The sequence below is a fragment of the Varroa destructor genome, unplaced genomic scaffold, assembly GCF_002443255.2.
Source record: "Varroa destructor unplaced genomic scaffold, Vdes_3.0 BEIS01000002.1, whole genome shotgun sequence".
NCBI lineage: Eukaryota > Metazoa > Arthropoda > Arachnida > Mesostigmata > Varroidae > Varroa > Varroa destructor.
In genome coordinates this window covers 44,749,543-44,773,815 of record NW_019211455.1, presented here as the reverse complement: position 1 = coordinate 44,773,815, position 24,273 = coordinate 44,749,543, and the positions used below count along the sequence as shown (strand labels likewise).

Genomic DNA, 24,273 nt, shown 5'->3' with positions numbered 1-24,273 from the left:
CGACGCCACTGAATAGACTGCGCAATGAAGATTATCTCAGAATGCTGCGGAAACTGGGAGAAGCAATTTCTAGCTCTCTGATATGGGGTAAGTAGCAAAACAATAGGTGGCGGCGATGTGTACAATCGTACCAAGTACCATAGTGACAGTTTCGTTTTGAATTACGTTTACTGAGGTAGAAGTCCCCCTACTTTTTGTAATAACAGTAAATATCATCATTTTCATTTTCTTAATCTTTAATGTTTTACTATTTGATGTGGCTTCCTTTTAGTTCTCTGACAGGACACGGGTACTATGTATTCTCTGTGCTAAATCCGTACTTTTGTGTTATTCTCTGGCAGGGCGAATTTTTAAATGGTTTGAGAAATGCGTTTTCGAAGCACCTTGGATTGGTACCCAACAAAGGTCCATTACTTGTACTATGAAAACTTGATCCCGAAATCAGGATTCAGTAAACCAAAGCATGCTTTTGACAATGAAGTAAGTTAGAGAGTGGAATACGGTTGGTGATCGTAATGACAAAATGAAGCCACAGAAAAATCTAACTAGAAAGTTCTTTTTTTAGTAAAGTTCGCATCGCGTTACTTCACAAATCTGAACTGCTAATTACCTATTCTTCTGTATTACGTATCAATATATAGCACATATTTACGTCGTGTATACTTCGCGCGAGCTAAACGTTCGTTGTAGTATACAATAGTGAAAGCACTACTTCAACGTCTGCGTTTTTTTTTTCGGGTTTGTGGTGAGTTTTTGTATTTTACGCTTGGTGCATATTAAGCTGTTGGAATAAACACAAATCAGTCTACATATTGAATGTCCATTTATTCACTCGATTTTGTCCGCCTCGATTGCTGCTTCTAATTAGTTTCCACCATTTTTATTTTCTCTTCATTAACTCGATTCTGATTCTTGCCTATTTTTTATAAATTACAAAGCTCACGCGTTTTCCTGGCTCCAGCTGTGTTTTTCTTCCACATACGTATGATTATATTTCAACTTCTTCGCACTATCAGGCTTATCTCTTTTGCACACACCTATGTATCGTAAATAAATCCGTATTACGGTAATTTGTTGGCTGTTTCTGTTTAGGCTTGCTTCCGTATCTCGTTTCTTAGCAATAATTTGTTGTTGCAATAGGCCAGGAGGCTACCAACGCTCCCCGCTGTTATCCCTTCGTTTTCATTCTGTTTTTTTTTTACAATAAGTTAAATATTTTACACTGCCTCTATGAACAGCCGCCTTGATCGCGTCTACTTGACGTGCCTCACCGCCCGAATTTTATAGTGTAGTAATAGTGTGACCGTCACCTGCGATTGTATCGCGTTCGACTTGCGTAACGGCACGTTTTCGTGTGGATAATTTTAGATGGTTCCGAAGCGTCTATGATAACCTAACAATAACTCTGCTTTTCTGACGCCTACTTTCTGCCATTCTAAGTACAATGGGGTCAGCGAGACGCAGAAGGTGCGACTATGGCTTTTGTTCTTGCTTTATTCCAGTTGTCAATTTTATTATCAATATTAATAGCATTAGTATCATCATTTTTTTCTGTTCTACTGCTCGAAACAACGTTCAGCCATCCTCTCATTTTTCATCTACACATATTTAATTCTTCTTTGTGATTTTTCTTATTTACAAGCCGTCCGTTTCCTATTTACACCTCAACGCTTAAAGGTCGTCCCCGAAAGTCCCGTTGTTCCGTCGCCATTTTCTAACCTGATTTCTTTCGAGTTAATCCGACTGACAAAACAAACATTTGTTTTTTACGCGGCAGCTATATATTAAAAATTAAGCATAGTAGTACCAAGGTGCCGTGGACTATTATATTGTCTTTTAGCAGCACGTATGTAGAACAGTTTATCCTTATTGGCTAGTTAATTATATAGATATTCTGCTAAATTTCCTTACCAAATTCACAAAGAATCAGTAATTTTCTCTTCTGTATTAAATGAATAAATTAGCGAACATGTAGTGATTTTCAATTGAATAGTTAACCATTGGTCTGTTTCGAGTGGTTCGCCCATGAAAACGACTAAGCACCGACTTACCATCGTGACCTTTATTTGTCATCATCTGCGCTCTAAAGCGCTCTTATCACCATCGGCCTGTCATCATATTCATAGTTAGGATCTTGATCACGCCATTTGTGATAGGATAGTGACTTGGTGGGCCAAGGCCCATAGGCACACAATGCTTGAGACAACAGTTATCATACCAATTCTACCGCCTTTGGCTCGTAGTAACGTCTCAAGTTATCGCAGCACAACGGTGCTGGTAAAAACTCGATCTTAGTCCAACAGCCAAACGTCATAAGTTGTTCACCGCAGGGCTGGAATAACCTTTGTCTTTATCGTTTTGCTTTATAACTATTTGCTAACCTCTAAAGTTCGTCTATCATTTACTCTCATTTGCTGTTTTGTCTGGTTCTGTTGGGTTACCAGTTTTGCAAGCGTTTTCAAACGTTCGGGAACTACAACGACGAAGTTGTATTTAGCTGACGAATAAAAATCGATAAAGCTTAGCCGGACTGGGATCCGCGTATCTAGCGATTTCGGTGTCATTATATAAGCCAGCTCCATATCATTTGTCGTCCTGTATGTGCAGCCTTCCTGATCTGCCCTAAACGCTCAGACATCGGATCCGCTTCACCGGCACCCTGCTTCTCCGGAGCCGTCTCTCGCTTTATATATATATATATATATATATATATATATATATATATATATGCTCTGATACTTCGTGTAGTTTCTATACTACACACCTTAAAAACTTCGAACTGCATAAGTTTTTACTCTCCATAAGATTTTTTCCTTCCTGATCAGAAAGAGACGTACACATATACATATTCGAGTTTACATTGTGTGGTACAACAAAGCGTCCATGGAAGTTGTCATTTGTCAACTCCTTTCATTTAACCTCAGCGCTATGTCAATGTTGCTTTCAGGATACCATAGATAGATTTATCTGGTTTAACTTATACATCTTTTCTCCTATTTCTGTTTCCCTGTTAACAACAAATATGACATCTGCATCATGCAGACGACATCTCTGCTTGGGTTCCTTCTGTGCATTTAGCCAACACGGTACCGTTTAGTGGCATTTGGGTTCTAGCATTGTCACTTGAGTTTCCTTAGCCGTCCGTTCGACTGAACTCAGGCCTTCATATCTCGCTCTGTCCGTCCGATAGTACTAGTGTATTTTCCATATGTATATATCTACATGCACCGCATTCGTTCATCATTGCCGGTTCATCACTAAAATCATCGACATCATCACCCTATATTTATTTTTATCGCTATTTTGCTATGTACAGAGTTCAAGATTATTATGTACAGGGCATGTTGGTTGTCTCCGCTTCGATCTTCTCACATACATAGAGAAAATGATAGATTGATTTCTTTTTAGCGATTTTCATCTCATTGTATGTATCATTACTCTGAATCGATGTTGAGCTACGTCGGTATATCCCTCTCTTTATCATGATACCGTTGCTACCTTTGAGTTACTTTTTCCGGTGACTCCCCCCGTTTCCAGCTGTTTCTAATTTAGCTGGATGGAATTAGACTGGAATTCTCACTGATTAACTACGTTTCAACAGACCGAAGTCGGTTGGCCTTCCATCGTGCAGGCGACATTATGCAGCTTATGGGCAAGATGCATCGTGTGGCACTGTGGGTCATTGTCAAGGGAAAGCAAAACGTGCTCACGATACTTAGCCGCGTACACGTAAAGTTCTTTGACGGCCACGCTGGCGTCGAACTCGCCGCCGTATTGCAGACTTAGCTGTTGCAAATGGACGCAGAGATCTTGATCGGTGACTGTGGGCATCATTGCTAGACAATGATAAAAGTCACAGACTTTCTTCCGGTAGCGTGGGATGTCTTTAGCGAAGAGCAGTTTATTCGACGGGGAGTCCTTACCCAAACGATGTTCAGTCAGCGAGCAGGAGTCCATTAGGGTTTGGGCGATCACCGACAGGCAGCTATCGACGATTGGCGTCTTGTTCACGTCGAGTATGAAATCCGGGTTCTTAATAAAGTTCACCCAGAACCGCAGCGGAAGACAATTAGACTTCCATGCATGAGGTACTTCCGAATCGGTAATACCATGTAGCATCGAAGCTTCATCAAGCAGATCAAACAGCCATTTAATGGCGGGCGGGAGCGCTTCATTCGCGGATAAAATTGTTGTAAAGAAATCGTCCACGTACTTCTGGATTGTACCTTTAGTTGACAACAGGCGCGTGAGAAAGATTTCCGGAATGGCTTTTGTATACGCCTGGTCATTCTTCTTATCATCGTCGTTCTTCACGAGGTGCCAAAACTTAAGGCCGTTCTCCATATCTGATTGTGCCGATGACGACGTGTGACTGCCGCCGTGTGTTGACTTAATTGTAGCGTAGACGTTCTGCATGGTATTGTGCTGATTGTTTGATAGGACAATATTTGTCATCGAGTTTAACGTCATGTCGCCGCTGTCTGTAAAGCGGACCAACATAAAATGGGAGAGGGTAAGATGGGAAAACTAATTAGAACTAGAAAACAAACATTAATCATTTTCACAATTTATAATATGCAATAGCACTAAGCGGATTCGATGCATGGATATTCCTCATGAGGCTCATGCACATAACACACTTTTCTGGGAAATCACTAACAAAACAATATACGCATACGCGATTGCCTGTGATACTCATCATGTAGCAATGAGGCTGGCTGTTCTACATGACATTTACTTGTTGTACCTAGTCTTTTACTGACTGAGAATATCATCGCTACCAACTGATCAAAATCCAAAGCGCTACTTACAATTGTTAAAGTTATCGTTTTGTTTGCTGACGAGGCTCATTACGGCGAAGTCTTTAATGCCATAATGTCGCAGGGTGTTCAGTCGTCGCCAGCCGTTCAATGTTTTTGTGGTAAGATCCTCGTCCTGTAGGATCAGATGTCCACCTCGTCCATGACGCCACTCCAGATCGACGTCGAGCACGTTGGGCCTCAGTGAGTGCGCTGTATTCTTGTACAGCGCATCGAGCACCTTGCATTTGACCTGCGAGATCGTATCGCAGTCATTCACCCGGCACACGACCTTGTCTCCCTGCTCTTCCTGGACTACGTGGATCGTAACCATGGCATAATCGACCTGTTCCCGCAGTAGCCTAGCTTCGAATAGGGAGTAGCGTGCGTCGTGGGTGATCGCATCCACAGGGCCCTTTTCTATCTGATGCTTGATGGCGCTAAAGAGCAGAAACAGTGATGAGCCGGCAGAATCCTTCAGGTAGTCATACATAGAAATGGCTAGCCAGTTCGTAAGCATCTTCTCAACCACTGATTCCGTTCTCCGCAACATCAACTGGGGGTGTTTGGATGAAGCCGACCGCTCAATTAGCTGAAGTAGCAGTGTACGCAGAATGCTATAGAAATACGGCGAGTCATAAAGTGGGAAACATGGCATAGAGAGCAGATGTTAGGGACAATGAAGATTACATGTGGTACGGTAGTTTGTGCTCATTAACTATTTACCTATAGATTAGGTATTATTTAGGTTGTTGGTTTGGGCGGCCGTAAATCACTGCGCAAATTCATATATGTACCTTGAAAAAGTATATGTATTAATTTTACTATTAATTATTACGAACATGGAATATGTTTTCAAGTAAGGTAGACATTCTTGTGAAAGGGATAACCTTTCGTTGCATACAAAGGGACCGTCTATGGAAGGTAACAAAGAAATATGGATTATGCTACCTAAATCTAACGCCTCATTTATATTTAAGTGACCTGAACAGATTATACCTGGTTTCACACATTTCAGACTTTTTTAGCCTATGGCTATCTACTTTATACTTACTCAGTGCCATACTCAAGCTTGTTCATGAAAATCACCATCAGCAGTGAGGCGACATTAACCCGATCACGGATCGTGAAGCTCGCCTGATTTTCCAACGTGTTGATGAAGTTGATGAGGAAGCTCTTATTGAGCAGCAGCTGATGGAACTGCGTCATTGCCACTTCATAGTTGTTATAATAGCCGTTATTCTTCAGCTTGTTGTCACGCGTGAGCGGATGATCGATTACCCCCGGAAAGAACACTTTCATTACGTAGGCACGATGTTCCAACGTGGGGACTCCCATCGTATATAGATCGTTCGTCAGATCGGTCATATCGGTTTGCAGCTCAGCGAATGCTTGTTTGCACTCAATCCGAACAGATTTTTCGAGATCGTCCATCTGAAGCTGGATCCGTTTATACTCGCGCTCGGCCTGAGTCGACTTGTGACGTAGCAATACTATCACAAAAAGCGATACCAAGGTTAACACAATGCCGATGCCGGCAATGGCGGCCACTGCCTCACTTGGTAGATCTCCCCGTTTCGAGAACTCATACCTCAAATAGCCGATAATATAGTGTAGGTTGGGCCCGATGTGGACGACAACGAGGGGCAGATCACTGCGAGCCTCCTTGCCATGCCAGAAATTATTGTACGCCTGAGGCTGTTCACTTGGCGGAAGGCAGACCAACTGATTATTTGCTATCGACGTAATGTTGCAACGTTCATCCCCGATCGCCACTGAGATCTCGGCCTCGTCACGAAGCGCTGCGCGGATGTTCATCCCTTCTATAACGAGCGACTCGCCTTTGTACAACTTAACGTGACCGGCGGTGTCGAACTGGTAGAACCTCGGATCGGGAACATAAACCATGTCTGAGATCAGGTCAGGAAAATTTGTCGTCAGATCGCGAACTGCAGCAACGTTGTCCATAAGGAAACCGATTTTAAACCGCCACTCCTCGTGCATCACATCGGAATCGACGCGACGACGGGCGGCTGGTCGAGCCACTTGGATCTCCGAGTTTACCGGCGGCGACAGGCAAAACATGTGCTGGTTATCCTCGACTTCACAGGATGTCTCATTGATGATGTTGTCACCGTAGAATACGGCGATTTTGGGGGCGACAATGGCGTTGAAATGATTGCCAGTCACTTTAATCCGTCGGCCACCTGATACAAAGCTTTTCTTTGGCGCAATATCAAAAATGACTGGATCGGCAACATAGATGTAAGGGTAGCCAAGCGTTTGGGTAGAATTATCGATTTTTAGTGTCAGCACTGAGACGTTATAGGGTATTGTCGATTTAGTTGTTGTGCAAGAAAGTTGCGAGTTGGACGCAAGAGTCTTGTCGACGATACACGGCAGTTTGTCCAGGTATACTTCAACGTTTGACCCGATGTTAAGGTTCTGTCCGGAAATGTACAGTCGGGTCCCGCCAGACATTGGTCCGATCTTTGGGGTGACCTCCTCCAGCGTGATCTCTTTGTACAGAAACTTCTCCTTAGCAGAACTGAGTCCGGCGCGATTTCCAATCACTACGTCAGCGACATGAGATACCTCGGAGGGACCTGTTACGCACGTCACCTTCACGGAAACAGAGTAATCAACAACGCGGCATGGAACTCCGCCAACGGTGATCTTATCTTCGATTTCTTCTCGGGTAGTGCCCAAATTGCTGCCTTCGATCGTCAAAAGTGTTCCACCCTGGACCGGCCCGCTCAGCGGATGAATCTGTAAACGAAGTCAAATTAAAGAACGTAAACACTTATTTAGTTGCCTAAGCGTAACAAGCTTGTTTCATCTATATCGGGCATATACTTCATAACTGATTGTTTCAACGTTGGGCTCTTTCATTGACTTGCGTAGTGACTTTGAACCTAGAATGTGTGTTATATGGCGTGCACTCAAACAATTTAGGTACACCGATAACCAAACGAGAACCTTAATTTTTCGAAAGGATAACATGGTTTAATACACAACGAGCTGCTTATTAAACGCAGCCAGATGCCCTGTTGTCAGCTGGGAGGCCCCTGAGAAAACTATCGCTATGGTTTGCCCTCGACATTCTCATCCGTAGAAAACGGATTACAAGCGCCTATGCAAGTGAACGTCGCCTTCCATCAACGCCCGCGGGCCGCTAAAAGCACTGAACCTTGTAGGTTGTAAGATGCAAGGAGTTAGACTACAGCTACCGACCATCCCCCTATCTTTGTACTTCCTTTCGTTCCTCTCCCTAACTGCTCGGCTGCTCCGTAGCTCTTACAAGTGTCTTCCGTACAACGATCCCTGCCCACTTAAGAAGATCAGTTAAAGTCGCTTGGTTTGACCGTATTCGCGCAGCATGTATTGACACTTTGAAAAAATATACACAGTCTACATATGGGAATATGGGAACAAGCTCGTAATTTTTGCTGCTCGATGTCGTTAAATCGTCAGTTGATACGTTCACTAAATGATCGGATGAACGCGGCATAACGAGGGTAAATCTGCCCAGGCCACACACAGACAGTGCCACAGAGTTAAGCAATCAGTGTGGTAGGTGCCACTGTATTATTTTTCTGCGGCTATGTACCCCGAGCTATGTCAACTTAATCAACTTTTCAAGGCAAGTTGCAACGTTGACAACATTGGCTCCGTCAGTCCCGTCGTCTACGCTGAGTTGCCCTGTCGTCCTAGCAGGGAATATCTGTCCAAGAAATGGTTATCTAGTCCAAAGGCTGAACGAGTCCATCATAAGAGTATATACATGGTCGCACATTCAATTTCTTGTGGTACGTACCTAGTGAAGACATATACTTTACACTATTACCGCGCTCGGTGCCATCATCATGATGCAAGCGGCACAAGACTTAGCCGACAGAAGCGGAAGGGATGATCAGGAAAATGATGAGAAGAGAAGCAGAGTAGTAAAGCGAGATTTCCATCACTTCATCAGCGTTCATTAATTTGGCTCGACCATCGTCAGGTTATGTAATTAACTTACAGGACAGAACTTCGCCGTGGCCGTGGTCGTCATTGTGATCGATGCTGGTAATAGATAATCAACTCACAATGCATGTCGAGTTGCGTCATGTCAAACGTTCGATTCGATAGTTCGCACGCGGTGCTCATCCCGCAAGACATACTATACCACGACGTTTTTTGCCATGTAGCTACTTTCACTTCGCCTCGAGTCAGGTCGCAATTACTGCGGCGACGCGACCTCGACTACTACCACAATCAGGACCCCACTCGACTAGAGCAAGCATCCACTCGTCTTCAGCTTACTATAGCTCATCGCTTCACCAGCCCCTTCACTATTGCCTTGAATGAATCAAATAAACAATCTTTGCCCCCTTCAGGACACGGAGGACCACGAATCTCGATGATGCCTGACCAGGCCAAACTAAGAAGTCATACGGATCCTCTTCTACTACCCCAATTCGTCTGTCGGTTCCCCGTACCATCCACCTGGCCGGTCCCGGATTAATCTTTTAAGTGCCAAGTGCACTGCTGTAGAAGGCAGCGGTAGTAGCAGAAATGGTAACACGGCAAAGCCTGGGCCGAGAACAAAATCAGCGGCGTAGCTTGGGTCGGAATCTCTGGCATCAGAGGCTCGATATTGGCAGACTGTGTCGGGACTTTCCGAACACGCGCACGCTCGCCGCTGCCGCCACTAGCTTTTCTTCTGTGGCCCAAGCAAAGTAGAGATTGTAACTAGGGCGTATTGGCATACTCGCTGTGCAGTATTTATACGACTTCCTGCTAAGCACGACGAGAAAAGCTACTTCGCTCTGCGTTATCTCTGCACGTTTATGCACGTATCACGTACACGACGTCAGATGCAACGATGTGTTTAAGACGACAAGCGGATCATGCAAGTTGTTGGCGACAACAAAAAAGGGTTGGTCGCCTTCGTCGACGAGGAAAGCAGTCAATCATACACATTCGCCTACTATGTGAGGGATTCTCGCACCACTGCGAAATTTGTCGCGTATCTTGGTTCTTACGCAGGGGAAATCTCTCTTGAACATCCTGCTGTGACGCAACTGGCTGGCAAAGATAAAAAAATCAAATTTTATTAAGTTCACTCTTATCAGGATAGCCAAATGTATATCACCTCATGACTGTTACTATCATATACTCTTAACAACTTTGATCATAGAGCTGCACAGAACTTTGGCAACGTCCAAAGAAATATAAGCTGACTGATCTTCCCTCACGATCTAAGCGTATCGAGGAAAAGTGACTATAAACGGAGTAGAAAAACATGTACAGTCGATACCGGACTTGTCGCTCCATTGTATTGCACACATCTATGTGAACTCGGAAACATTTAATAGACAGCAGTAACAAATCATGGCCCCTTATTCAGCGTTGCTTGTTACAGATGCGACGCAGTATTCCAACTATACTACGAAAATGACTGTTGCGTAAAACAACAGCATACCCATAAGAATATCTTTGGAACCACCATATTACGATCAGATCAGCAAAGCCGCGACCAGCATTTTCTTAAGCCAACTACGCCAGATCTACCGTCCGAGTGTCGTTTCCAAACGAGAGCTGCTAACCCTAAGTAATATACATACACAGAAAGCTAGAACCATAGAAACCACAAATAACAGGAACAATTTCATCTTACTGGCTAAACAATCTGATCTAGCAGATGCTCGGTATTTTAGTATTGAGAGAGCGAGAGAGAGAAAGGGCTGGGGGGAAGAGGGGGAATTTGCACTGCTAAACTACTAATACGAAAAGGCTTCATCCGGCTAACGGTCCTTCTCTGCCTAGGCAAACCGCTCCCCTTTCCCCGACGGTGCCCAGCTTACCAGCAGACGCTTTCGTAAACACCGCAAGACTAAGCTTCCTGCTTCCTTCGTTCATCCATTCCTTCGTTGCTTCACTTGGTCTTATTTGCCCCTCTCTTCTTGTATGGACGCCAGATAATTAGCAAACTGCTTAGATTGGTCCGCCGACCAGCACTCGCGCTGGTCGCGCTTTACCCATGTCTAAGCCTGCCTCTGCTTGTGGTAGTAGTTTAGTATGTATCTGTGCGGACAATGATGGTCGCTTAACTGGAATACCCGCATGTTATCCGGCGGTGCCGGTTCTACCTTGCCAGCATTCATGTTCGCCTCCGCAACAGTAATTTAATTTAGGAGCCGCGTCGCTTCTTTCCCTTTATCTCTTCGAAGTCTTATGCTTCTAGCGTATTAGCCATGATCCCCGCATCTCCCCTTGATACGAATAGGATAAACGATTGGCGGCCAATCGGCCACAGAGACACAAGTAAAACGAAATAGTAAACAAGCAATAGATTAACAGGCGTGACAGCGGCGAGGATGGGCCAGCTAGGCAGCCGAGGCTTAGGGAAACAGACAGACAGGAAGACAGGCAGGCAGGCAAACGGACAGACAAACAGGCAAACCAGGGCAAACCGACCCGCACCCTAAAGCTTCCTGTACCTAACTTAATTCGATGGTGCCTGTACTGAAGCAGTTAGGGGCGATTTTTGGTGAATTGTGAATGGAATTCGGTTTGGTTATATTTATATATTCTAAACTTGGCGCGAACCACTCGGCAAGATCCAGCTGCGCAAATGTATGCGCTCCCTCATCCCTGCCCATCCGAAACTCTTTTGTCTGTATTGCTGTCCGACACGACGAGGCAACCGCTTACGGCACACAAACATGGATCGATGCTCAATGGTGATGTTATTACACTAATATATAGACAAACTGTGTATAGGCTTTAAAGCTAAGCCTTAAATTAGACTTGTAATCATTTCTTAGCTTAAGAAGTTAGCTCTTATACTTATTCTTAGCGCTTCTTGCACCGACGTTTAGCTCGCCCGAGTGAGACTACCCTAGAGAGCCATAATAAATGTAATCTTGTTCTTAAATTATTGAAAGGAGAGGTTTCCGATCCCCGATCAAGAACGACTGGGGCACGGAAGGATTATGATAATTTTTATAATATAATTGCTTTCGGGGAACAAAGAACGACAATTGTCTATTTTAACCGTACAAACCTAATTGAAAACAACGCCTTCCAATACGTTCTTGATCCATATGTAGTTAGCTGAGGCAAACCATTAACTTGTAGATAACCAGTCTAATATGTTAGCGAAGCCATGTCTGTACACCTACACGCGATGTAGGCTAAAGTTTTTCCCACTTTATAAAGAAAGGCTACGAGGGCTCTTTTTAAGCACTCGTAGAAATCTACATACGCGTCTCAGACCCTATATCCGTAACCTCGCTTCTTCTATTCCGCTGGAAGTGTGACTGGTATTGATGTGGGTCAGAAAACCGCTGGATCCGAGCACAGAAGAAGCGCTAACATTGACTGTTGCTGTGAGTGCTTTGTTGTAGTTGTTATAGAAGCCTTATGATAGGTTTCTTTTGTTTTCATCTCATATTACCTGCTTACTCATCCTTCTTATCGAGATCCTGAGCTACAGTGGTTTTTCTCATCTTTTAAAAGTACTGCTGATTTCTGCGCCACTACCGGTGTCGGCCCAATTTTTGTTCATCTAGATCAAAGATGAAAAAGATCAGAAATGAGATCTTCGAGACTTGGCTCTGTTGGATACTCTCCCGTCGGTTCATTGATCGGTGTCTCGTAGGCAGTATTGTTAGAGAACTGAGAATGCTTCGGCAACTTTTTCTGCCCTTCTCAGCTTAGATCCCCAAACGTCCTTCCTGATTTGCACAGACATGGAACAATACTCCGGGCAAGCCACTGACAGTAGACGCTCTGCATTGGCTGGCTGATAGGTTGGGGTCTTCGTTTTCCCTACTCGGCCTGGCAGCTGGAACATACTAAAAGCAGCAGCTGCAGGGACAAGCATTCCAACGGCCCTGCGAGACCACGACTCGGCCCGCTTAAGGGCATGAGGAAGCGCTCCGGGAAACAGCTGTTCGATTATTTTCGCTTTCCTCTCAACTGCCGTCCCCTGATCAGCTTAATTGGCCTTGCACCCCAGATGACCCAGGCGGTTTCAGGCTCTTCGCGATTATAGCGCCTCGCTCTGTAGCGGACGCCTGCCATGTAGCATATAGCTGTTCGCTCATTCATACGATAACTAGCTCATACAACATACTGTCCGACAGATTAAGAATTGTGTCCCCTTTAGCGCACTGGTACGAAGCTGGTTAAAGGATCTAATAAGGGGCGTAACCGGTGCTGGGGCGCCCGGGGAAGAGAAGAACGATGTAACAATTTTGTAGGATAGTGGCCGATTACACACAATGCGAGCTGGGAGGGCGCAAAGCAAACCCTCGAACATTTTCACTATCAGCAACATCAATGAAGATCTAGAGAGTGTCCAATGTTGGCACTTATGATACTGCATGTGACAAGACTAGATGAAGCATAGAAAGAAATGTGCTTTCTTTTTTGCGCAGAACTGAATAGGCGAAGTGCCGTAATGCTCAGAGCGAATCCTTCGTATGAATGCGAATGTGCGAACGTGTGTTATAAACCAGCAGTATTATTATCATTATTACGGATCATTGAGGTGACAAAGGCTCAGTCACTGAATTAACGTAATATGGATGAACACAAATAACTAGTTAAACAATCTAATACAGATGTCTTTTTGAAAATTGGCCTCGCACATTAATAAATATTAATTACAGTCCGCAAAAACTTCTTTAATCGCAACCGCCCGATCGTCTATGTGTATCTTCAGTCAACTATTACAGTAATAAGGTCCAGGCGGCTCTTTTCCCTTATCTGCTCCATCTATCCAGCCGGATATGTAATAAATACACGTTTAGTCTCGACGTGCCCATACGCAATGAAAAAGACTCAGCAACGTTGATAAATGAAAGTCTTCCGGCGATCGAGAGCCCCTGTGCAAAAAAACTAAAGAATAACGCAGTCGGTTGATCTTTGCGACGCCTTAACTTAAAGGAGACCACCACTAATTAAAGACTAAAACAGAATGAGGTAACGGGTCAAGAACGGTCCGCCTCGCTGAAGGATTGGATGGTCTCGTACCCGTAACGTCAGCAGGGCCTGGTCCGCCAGTTGGCCTGAAAACATGAGCAGCAGCCCCCATTATTGCCACCACAGATACTGGCGAACCCGAACCGGTCGAGCCAACCCTAGTGCCGTGACGTCGCCAAATGGCTGTTGTTTGGATAAAGAAGACCAAGTACGACCAATGATCCTATTCGCTGTTTCTCCTTTCTCTCGCATTTAGCACTGTGCATGCTTACGTTGGGTGTTACTGGAGAGATAAATCGAGTCGATTTTTACTAGGGCTTAATTGAAAATATCGTCCTTTTCCACAGTGTTCTCCTTTGCCTCTGCTTGGTGTCTGTGATCCGTAACTGGCGGATCTGGGAGGGGCTTTGCACAAGTTAGCCAGGCAAGCCGTTAGCACTGCGGAAGGATGCGTTGGTGAACTGGTAGTTAGAACTACGTTTAGCAAAAAAAATATTACTGGCTTGTTCCAGCCCAATAGCAGACGTCTACCGACTATCCGATCGACTAAACAGGACCAACTGCATTTAATGCACTCCATTTTCCACTGAAAACGAACTTTAGCTTGCTGTTGTAGCAGTACAAGTACCCAGTGATTAGAATCGACCGTTGCGACGGGCTGATTTCCACACTAGGCGTTCTAAGGCATTATAGAAGGTATCTATTCGCACCCTTATGTGATACTATCAAGTGACGTGTACCTAAAGTATTTATCAACAAGAAGACTATATATATGTTGATCACGCAAATGGCATAGGCTGTGGCATCGGAAAAATCCGCGGTTCACCGAATATCCCTCGACCCAAAATGATTACTGGCCAGTGCTCCGTAATGCTCCCGTATGTGCGGCATCTAATAGCCGACAAGCACGACAAGCTAACACCATCACAAGGAAAAGGTACAGCAACCAAATAACGAAACGCTAGATGAAGACACCGTTCGACAAACCGAGAAGAAGCCATCAGCTGGGACTGGCGACCGATACATTCACGTGATTGTATCGATCGCCAGCCGAGAGGTCATCGCGGATTCTCTCACTGTTTTGCCTGTATGACCAACCATGCATATTACTACATATAGATATACATGTCCAAAGCCGTCTGCGAAGTCATCCGTCCATTGCCCTTCACACTGACTCACCCATCAGGCCTGAATAAGCTAACTTGTCAGACGTTCATTCACTCGAGGTAGGCCTGTATTGTCGCACGAGTACGTTTGTCAAAAACATAAATCTATGAGAAACTGGTGACAGACCGCTGGATGAGGTAAATTCGCACACCTCCTTTTCGTGTCAAACACCAAGTAGGGGAGCGCTGTTGTCGATTTTCATAGAAACAAATAATAACTCTGAGCAAACCGTGCTCAACCGCCGTGACACTCACTACGTACGAGGCGAGTTCAGCTATTAGATTTACGTCGTGCCCTATAGTCGATTGCCGTACACTGGCGAAGATGCTGGTTCGGTCCTGTCGTTGTTGTCGTTATTCTTATGTTTAGGCGATTATAAAGTTGCAAAACAAGTAAGATAATTATGGAATAATATATGAGCTATGGGAGTGAAGTGCTAAGAGGTGCGCCACGTTGAGCCGCATTAATACGACTCTGATAGAAATCTGTGCTGTTTTCTGCAATACTGATTTTGCCACATTGATGCGCTAGTGTCAAGCTTATAGCTCGGCTATTTCACATTGCCCCACGGTGCTTGGCTAGGGGAAGAGGGCCAGAACAGTACTTGCGTGGAACTTTTGAAGATGCGCACCGAAGACCGAATGTAAAGACTAAAACAAGACGATGATTACGACCATGACCACGATAAAGTCAAGGCGCACAAAACCAATGCAGCAGAGGAAACAAGCGGCGACTGGCCAAATGGGCGAGTTTAGTGTAGCAATAAGTGCTTTGAACCGAAGAGGGGTATAAGCCGCTGTCCGCGGACAGAGAGACAAGTAGCAATAGCTAACATTCATCATCATCAACTAGACATCATTCGAGCGCGTGTCATCTTGTTGTGTAGGATAAATGGCGAGTCACATATCTTGTGGTTGGGTAGTACTTGCAAATATTTCTTCGGCCTATGGTGAATTCAATATAGAAGTTTCCACAATCATAAACGGTTTCGGCATTTTTATCGAGCCATACTTTGCGATCTTCTGATCGGATGAAGTGGATGTCCGCGCTCCATCGAGTCAGTTAACGCAAAACATGTAGGGAAGAAAGTGTGCTGAAATAACCAAAACAACTACACAGTCACAGATTAAGAGTCGAGGCGCCCTTATCCAGAAGAGAAACTGTCATAACTGCTTTTCCATAACAAATTTTTTTTTTTTTTTTTTTACATGATTTCCACATAGTGGAAAAAGTAAAAATGGGGTATCCCGTAGCGACTGGTTATCTGGTGGCGACGAGCATACTTGACCCAGCTAACCTGGCCCCGACGATACGTTTTGTTGTCCGCGCTCAATCGATCGTAGTGATAGTTATAGTTCATACGTTCGCGTCTCTGTCTAATCGATTCTGCGCATACGAACTTCCTCGTCGTTGCATTTCAGCCCCGAGCCTATAAACCGTTCATCTGTAACGAAACTTCCAATATCATTGCTATTTACAAAGCCATTTATAGTGCCCTCGTGCACGATGCATGTTCGGAATACCCATTTTCTAACTTATTATCGCACCGCGCGACAACTGCTGCATCGTGCACTGGGATCCATTTGATAGTGTCGCGACCGAGCGAACCTGCACGGCATACTACCAGCCCTAGGCTATTACGTGCCTATCGCTTTGAAGGCATACAGTTCTAGCTTATTTTCTTTATTTTTTTTCAATGTCTATTTTCGTCGGATGTTAATAACAGCTTTCGAAGTAGCGGCAGTCATTAACTTGACTGGCCGATGGTCGTTGTTGACTCTATTCACCCCACGAGGGTCGGAATGACTCCGGAACAAGAATGAAGCCAGTAAGGGAGAGAATGTGAACGGATCCACCATCGTCCCGCTTAGTTTCACTTATGTAGTGCTGCTATTAAAACCGCAGGCTGCTGGATTGGCGTCCACATAGAAAATCCAACGCCAACCATTTGCTCCGGAAGAAGTAAGCCGTTAATGACTAAGAGCATAAAGACGGCGATGCCACTTTAATCCCTTCAGTTTTTTCTTTGAATTTACCAGAAGTAAAAGTACTTGTGGCCTCGATATGATCATAAGGCTAAACTGTTTGTCTATATCGGACGCTTAAAATCGGCCTGCAAAAGATCGAATTATGAGTTGTAGCTACAAACTGTATTAGTTTAGTATTACATACACCGTGCATTAATTGTAATGTTTCTCGCTATCTAGTTAACTTTTGGAAAAAGTTTATCGGAGGTACTCTGCTCGCACTGCATCGTTTACATCGTAGGGTTGTATCAGGCGACGAGGTGTAGCGTTGACTTTTTCTAAAGTGAAATAGTTCTAAAGCTAGATATACCCCACGTCTACAACAACATCAATCACGCCCTTGTGGTCAGTTGAAACCAGTATCGATACAAATTATAACCCAACCCCAATCTTCAGTGTTGTGGGCCATGGCTGATTCTCAACCACAGCATGCGACAACAATGTGGGACGATTATGACCTCCGAGTTATAGTGGTTTTTCGAGATGTGTTCTCGTATTGTTTCCGATGTCATTGAGCGGACGCTGCGTAGGCAGCAATCCATTCGCTCGACCTAGTACGCCCAGTCGTTACCTAGACGATTTCGTCTCCTAAGAAAATTATGACACACTGCCTAATAAACATTTAGAGCCCGAGGATTAAACAGCGATCTTCACTATTCAACACTGTATGTACGTACTTTATATATATAAGCATGAACCTTCGATTCGTTGTTAACGCTAGTAGTGTTAAGAGACAGGCTTTCTGACCTAGCGGGTTCCTTTTGCATCAGGCATTACTTTCAGTATATACCCAGTAACATCACCAGATGTCGTTTAACACATATATATTTGTTATTAGGAGCACTATTGGTGAATTAGCAAGGCGACCGTAACAGTATTATATTGCTTCCAGATCTCGGCACGTTTCTGTCGGCAGTGTTGTGTAACTTCGATATAGTCAAATCGGAGTGACTGGGGTACTGGCAGAACGTGGGGCACTGGCTCCCAGCGGATCTACACGGACCGCCAAAAAGTCGCTGTGATTCGGCCAGCTGATCGGATCAGTGGTTCTTCTTGCAGACGAATCAGTGTTACCACAATGCGTAACAGTATCTTCGTTCCCCCGGCCATAGAAACGACATGACATGTCGAGTGTGATAATCGGCTCTAACTATATAGAATAGCATCGAGTCAAATCGTGCATTTGGTCGGATTAGACTGCTCCTGCTCATCATCAATATTCCCTTGGTCACTTGCCCAGTTTCGATGATTATGCTAGTGGCCCCGAAATAGCGGACGTGCCAACGCAGCGCACGGAAGAGCACTATACGTCACCTTTCTCATTGTGCCCGGCGCAGATCTAACCAGCGTGCGGAGGGACGGTATCAGACGTCACCGTTATATATTTCTATATGATATAAGATAGTGGTTTATACCGTGACGATTGAATGTGAGTCAAGAAGGTGTGCTATCATCTCAAGCGGCGTCTTACTCAGCAGCAACGAAAATAACGATGACAATCGGCGCCACCGCTGCAATGATAACCCCCTAGGGGGACTGGGCACCGCACGTAGCTGTACCAGGGTAACACGAGACTCCCGAAGTACGCGGAAACGGAAAATGAAGCCAGAAAATCAGCAAGCGATTTGCAACACAGGATTGATGGCCACTATAGACACATGTAAGCGTATTGACAACTGGCATTCCGCAACTTCAATAGGTTTTCGTGATTCAAGAGATCGTCACCGGATGCCCTTTATCAATAAAAATATGATAGCAAATGGGAGATTGGGCTTGTAATGTAAATAGACGACCACCGTTTTTTGCTTGAGAAAAACCTCAAAAAGGTTAGTACACAGAGCAATTTTTCGGACAAATTCAATGATTCCATTAGTTCTATAAATAGACCATTTATTCTGGTGCATTCATCGCACGCAAGCGTGTCAACTGGGTCACAACAGTGACTATGAACATTACCACTATATTTCGACTACGGATAACTTTATTTATTACGGATACCACTTTAGAGCAAGGCGCTCCATAGATATATGTATACTTGTCATTCAATTTCTCTCGCAGAGTCGACCAATTCGTTATCAGATGATTCTTCTAGCTAACCTCGACAACAGATTTCACTTCCCATTTTCCAACTAAGAATAAGGAATACTGCTAAAATACATATAAGCATAACAATGTCTTCATCAGCCTCCAGCTAACCTAATTTTTGTGGCTTCTGTTCCCATGAGGTCTTCCCCAGCTCGCCGTATTAAGCTCGGACATTATGTCTGACAGCTCCCTGTGCGCGCCATTCTAAAACTTCGCTAACATTCAACGAGATGTCGAAAAAAATTGACGCCTCAGCCGCAATTCGAAAACTGGCCACCGGTAAAGCACAAAAGCAAAATCGGGACTTCTCAGCATAAAACCAGCATCCGCTACCTTCAGTAATGACAGCGTCGTCAATATTTGCAGTCGGCAAGACGACAAAATACGAGGATAGATTCGGCTGTTCATAGCTGAAGTCATTACCAGAAAGGAGTACTACGTATTTGACAGAGTCAAAAATGGTGTTCCGTCGATTGTGTTTTTTTTTTTATTTGCCTATCCACTTCTGTTCGCCCTTATACCGAGTTGTGATGTTATTGTATATGGATATAAGTCGGATTCGTAACGACTGAAAAATAAATATGTTCCAAATGGTCGAAGTAAGGCAAGAATGATCTGACGGATGGGCCAGAACTATGGCTGCTACCTAACGAGTTATCAACCATTAGATCGTAATGTTACGATCAGTCGTTGACATCCAGCAACAGTGTACTCAGCAGACAGACCGACTGAATGACAGCAACAACAATAATTTACTATTTAGTACAGCACATTGACCAAGGAAACTGGTGACATAGTTGCCAGGTATCATTACGGGAGGCGTATGCGTGGCGTGGCGTGGCGTGGCGGGAACCCTCACGAGGTATGCAATTGTAAATAGCCAAGGAACCGACGACAATAGAACCTTATCGTACCCGCGTTATAGTTGCGGCATTTGCCTGTGTATAAAACATCGAATCATTCTACCGCTATATCTAGCGGCCAGTTGTTACCAGACGATTTCGAGCTGAGAGCGAGTGAGCTACAGTGAAAAACCGAAAGGTAACGGTTGCGCCATTGTTGTTGGAGAATTTGTTAGCGTTCATGTTGCGTCGTCCTGCTAAAAGATCATCGTTATTGCCAACAGTTGCTAGATTAAATACCGTTGGCGCACCATGAGATCGTAGCACTGGATGGCTCCCCGGCCTGATCCGTCTAGACCTTGTTCAGGTGACCTTCTCGTTTTTCGCCTTTTTCCTCACGCTCGTATTCCCGTTCTTTATCGATGAACAATTTACTAAACCATTGGCGCTTAACGTCGATGGCGGAGAGCAGTTGAAAGTAAACAATTACAGCCGACGAAGCTAGAGGCAGAAAAACGATAGCACAAAAGCATGAGTTATTACTGGATGTTCGTGGTTTTGGGCATGTCCGCTCTATTGGCTGGCTGGCTGGCTGGCTGACAGTATTGTCACGTCGCGCATTAACCTCGAAAATATGAGCTGAAGCCAAAACGAGTTCCAGTGACTTGCTATACATTCGCATATGAATCAGATAGTCACTCGAGATCTGACGAAGGGTCAAGTAATGGATGAAAGTACTCGTTATACATTCAAAACTGTGACCCGGGCTTCAGTGTTGCTAAAAATGCTTTCTGGAAATTCACACTACAGTGATCACAGTGGAAAATGAGAACACTGATCAGGACAGTCTTCTATCTGAGACGTATTTAGTTGGCAACGATAAGCGTCGTTAGCTAATTTCAACTGCAGAGCTAAATCGTCCTAACAACTCACGTAACGGTAATAACGACAATGAAAAAGTTGGCTGATCGATCAGTGCGCCCCGCGATAATTCGAATCCGAAGCCTATATTGTCCGTTTACTATCACGTTAATAGTCAAAGAAAGCGTCATTAAACGAGACAATCAGCCCCTGAATGATTTGTTCCCGCCAAACACTTACTTCGTCTGTCGTACGACGCCGCTTCGGTCGCTGCAATTGTCGTTGTTCCTTTTACGGTGGATATCGTAGCGGAGGCGAACCGTAACGGAGGCGAAAGGAAAAGTTTTCTGGCAATTTGTGGTTCGTTGTCGTATTTTCTAATTGGAAGTTCAGGAACGTACTTGTTTACCTCGTGGGCTTCACACGATTTTACAGTCTAGATACAGAATATTCCATTGCATCCTATAGGACCCGTTACAGTATTGTGATAGCACTTCTGTGGTATCAATCACTGCGAAACTCTAGTGTCGATGCTATCCATCTATATAGATACGACCAGCTTACTCTGCGTTTGCAGTTCCACTTACAAGAATTGACCTTATCAATAGTCAGTCTTAGCATTTCATCGTTCTCTGACAAACGCCCTTTTTCCCAGCAACCAGCATCAAGTATATTAAAAAAGACACGAAAAATTACGCAAAAACCTAACATCTCTCTTGTTTAAAATTTCTTTGCCTAAAAACATATAGCGAGGCTAATATCACATGGGCAAATTTACTCAAGTTACGTTTTTGTAACGTAGATATGCACGAAACGGTTTTTTCAGAAACAACAAGTGTATCTATCTACACAACGACGGCTTACGACATCAAATCGTTAAAGGCCTGCCTATGCTACTTATAGGCTAGAGATGTCCTAAATAAACAATACACCGGACACGCGTACGCTGCGCGGCCACAAAGTAAAACGCGTATCTCATAACTTCTGTAGTACTGTGTACAAGATACTCTGGAATTGAAACAATCAGATATTGCAGGCCCAGGGTCGGCCAATAACCGAATAGGTATTCAACACAAGTTCGAAATCGATCACTTACCCAGTCGATTCGCGGTGGGGGACAGGTCATCTGCACGGGTTCGTTGCACGTCGGTCCATAGGTGCAGTGGCCGCTACACCAGGTGCACTCGTACTTCGGATCACGGGAGGCACAAAGCGAGCAGTCGCCCCGGCCGCCGTGTGAGCCTAGCAGCGAACATTTATACAACGTGACGTTCGTACGTCCGATAAATGTGTCCCTATTCCAGAGAACGGTTAGTTGGGCGGCCGTCTCACCACGAGCTTCTCGATATGAGTATTCGGTTTCCCCGCAGATAACCCGGCTCTGACGAACAGACGCCGACACCTTCGTCTGACGACCCTCGATGTCGATCAGACACTGAAAGTTGTCCTGCAAAGGGAGAATGAACATCGAACGTTACTAGTAAACTGACGAACGCTACATCTCCTACTATTGACGCTATAGGAATTTGTCACCAATGAGGTTGCGTCTATTGTCCAGAACAAGCCTACATCCGCTATATATGAATGTTGAATATTGAGAAACAAACTCTAGCTACTGGAGATTTTGTACCCTCTCATAATTCCGCGGTACCTGTAATTTCTAACAATTTACTATTTTTCATTTCGCATACTGTTCAACGATCGTATCATACAGATAGTGCACCAAAAAGGACACCATTTTATCGTGCGATTATGCAGTACTGTAAAATGTCCATGATTGCCATGTCTATAATTATAAATTATGTAAAGTCGTCGCACCGCTGCTACGAGTCTATCCCTTGATAATACTCTCTGTGCTTGTTCGTCATTGTTTCCTATTCCCCCTTTTCTATTGTTTCGATTGTTCTAAGTAATAATAGTAATTTTTAATAATACAGATCACAATGATACCCTGACCAGGCAAAACCACGTCACTATTTATAGCTGGTGACGCATAGCCAGCGGAGCTGTAAGCGGGACGTGTGTCTGCTCGTAGCTCCTGCAACAAACACTACTTTGCGAAGCCAATAACTGTTTTTTTACCCTGCACGAGTGTCAGATAAGCTCGGAACCCTCGAGCCGAATTCAACACCAGTCGCCAAGCGAGTTTCCAAGTACCGAGAGTCATTCGACGGTGGAAATCCGAGCCGTAGCATCCGTAAAAAAGTCATTGCGGCGGAAACAGCAACTCCGGGCGTCAGCAAAAAAGGACCCTCGCCATGGCCGCTTTGGCCGTCGTTGCGTTTCGATTTCTTCGTTGCTCGTTTCTTTCACTTAAGAGCCGAATATAAAGAGACAGCACAGTGCAGGGTCAATCGCTGACGTTGCTGCCGCTTCTAGTGCTGCAATGTCGAGTGTCGACAAATGTCTCCAGATATCTGCATGTCCGCCAGGCGCTGTGCTATTTACCCGCAGAGTTATCAGATGAAGAAAACACGATCGATAACTACTGGGTGAAGCCAATGGCGAGGTTGCGATGAGCTAACGCGAAGGCTTCCGTTCATCAGTGGCTGATGTTCTAGCGTGAATAGGTAGGTAAACAGAGGCGTATCGCTGTTGTCAGCTAAAAGGAGTAGGAAAAACACGCATTACCCTTACATGCTCCCGCTGTAATCAGGGAAGCGTCTTATTACGCTCCGATGGTTTTACCACTATTTTCATTTTTAATTGGCAGCGATAGCAACAATAGTGGTGAAATTTAAATTAGGATCAAGCGGACGAACAGGCACGCGAGTTGATTACATCGGCGGATAGTGAAAACAAGGAAAGGAAAAGACAGAGAGGGTGGCTCGCTGTGCTTGTTGGAGGACACTTGTCAGTGGTCCTAATCAGCGTGAAGGTTTTGCCGTGTCGCATCGTTGTGTATGCATGTGTAAGTTTGAGCGACACGGCTAAGTTAGATAAATGCCAATCGAACTTCGAGAAAATGTTAAGTTACCTAGATGACTCTGCTGATGGCAGTAATATCGATGACAAAAGAACGTACACAAGTCGATCGAGTTGATTTCTATATGGAGGCCTATTGTTTACTATACTGCTGCTGTTCGGCTGTTATTATCAGTACTGAAAAACTGCCTTCATTTCTATTTTAGTCAGAGAAGCTCGACACTATCCCTGTTGGCGCTATTTTCCCGTATTGTGATTATTAGCTCACTGAACGGCGTCATCCCTAGCAACATCGTCAATATTACCACCATCATCATTAGGTACGAAACGTAAACATCAACGTTTCCGGACAGTATCGCCGTCCACTGTTGAATCATTTTCGGCACCGCATGAGCTTTGACACTCGGCAAACATTCTCGTACAAGCTCAAACGCAAAAACCTTCGCACTGAACAGCTGGCAAATACGTCACCTTCTTCCTGACCTTCCGTGATCATGTCGGCATCGACACCGCAACCATCGATTGTTCCGCACATAAATATTTTTGCGCAGCACTGCCATACGGTTCGCCTGTGTCATTGGCCGTCTGTAT

At 44.6% G+C, this 24,273-nt stretch overlaps 1 protein-coding gene and 1 long non-coding RNA gene across 8 annotated transcripts in view; one reads left to right on the top strand and one right to left on the bottom strand.

The window, feature by feature from the left end:
- Positions 1-806: 806 nt before the first annotated feature.
- PlexB (plexin B) overlaps positions 807-24,273 on the bottom strand; it is a 182,436-nt gene continuing 158,969 nt past the window's right edge. For all 7 annotated transcript variants that reach the window (XM_022790090.2, XM_022790091.2, XM_022790092.2 and 4 more), the window contains 4 exons: positions 21,854-22,204; positions 5,854-7,568; positions 4,812-5,416; positions 807-4,481 (listed from right to left, as the gene is read on the bottom strand). In XM_022790090.2, coding sequence (XP_022645825.1) covers positions 3,595-4,481; positions 4,812-5,416; positions 5,854-7,568; positions 21,854-22,204 — 3,558 coding nt within the window. In that variant the 3' untranslated portion in view covers positions 807-3,594. The remainder of the gene's footprint in view (positions 4,482-4,811; positions 5,417-5,853; positions 7,569-21,853; positions 22,205-24,273) is intronic.
- Positions 14,363-21,818, top strand: LOC111243868 (uncharacterized). Its single transcript, XR_015321772.1, has 4 exons — positions 14,363-14,471; positions 17,862-18,795; positions 19,206-21,117; positions 21,584-21,818. It is a non-coding gene; the product is annotated as an uncharacterized LOC111243868 (long non-coding RNA).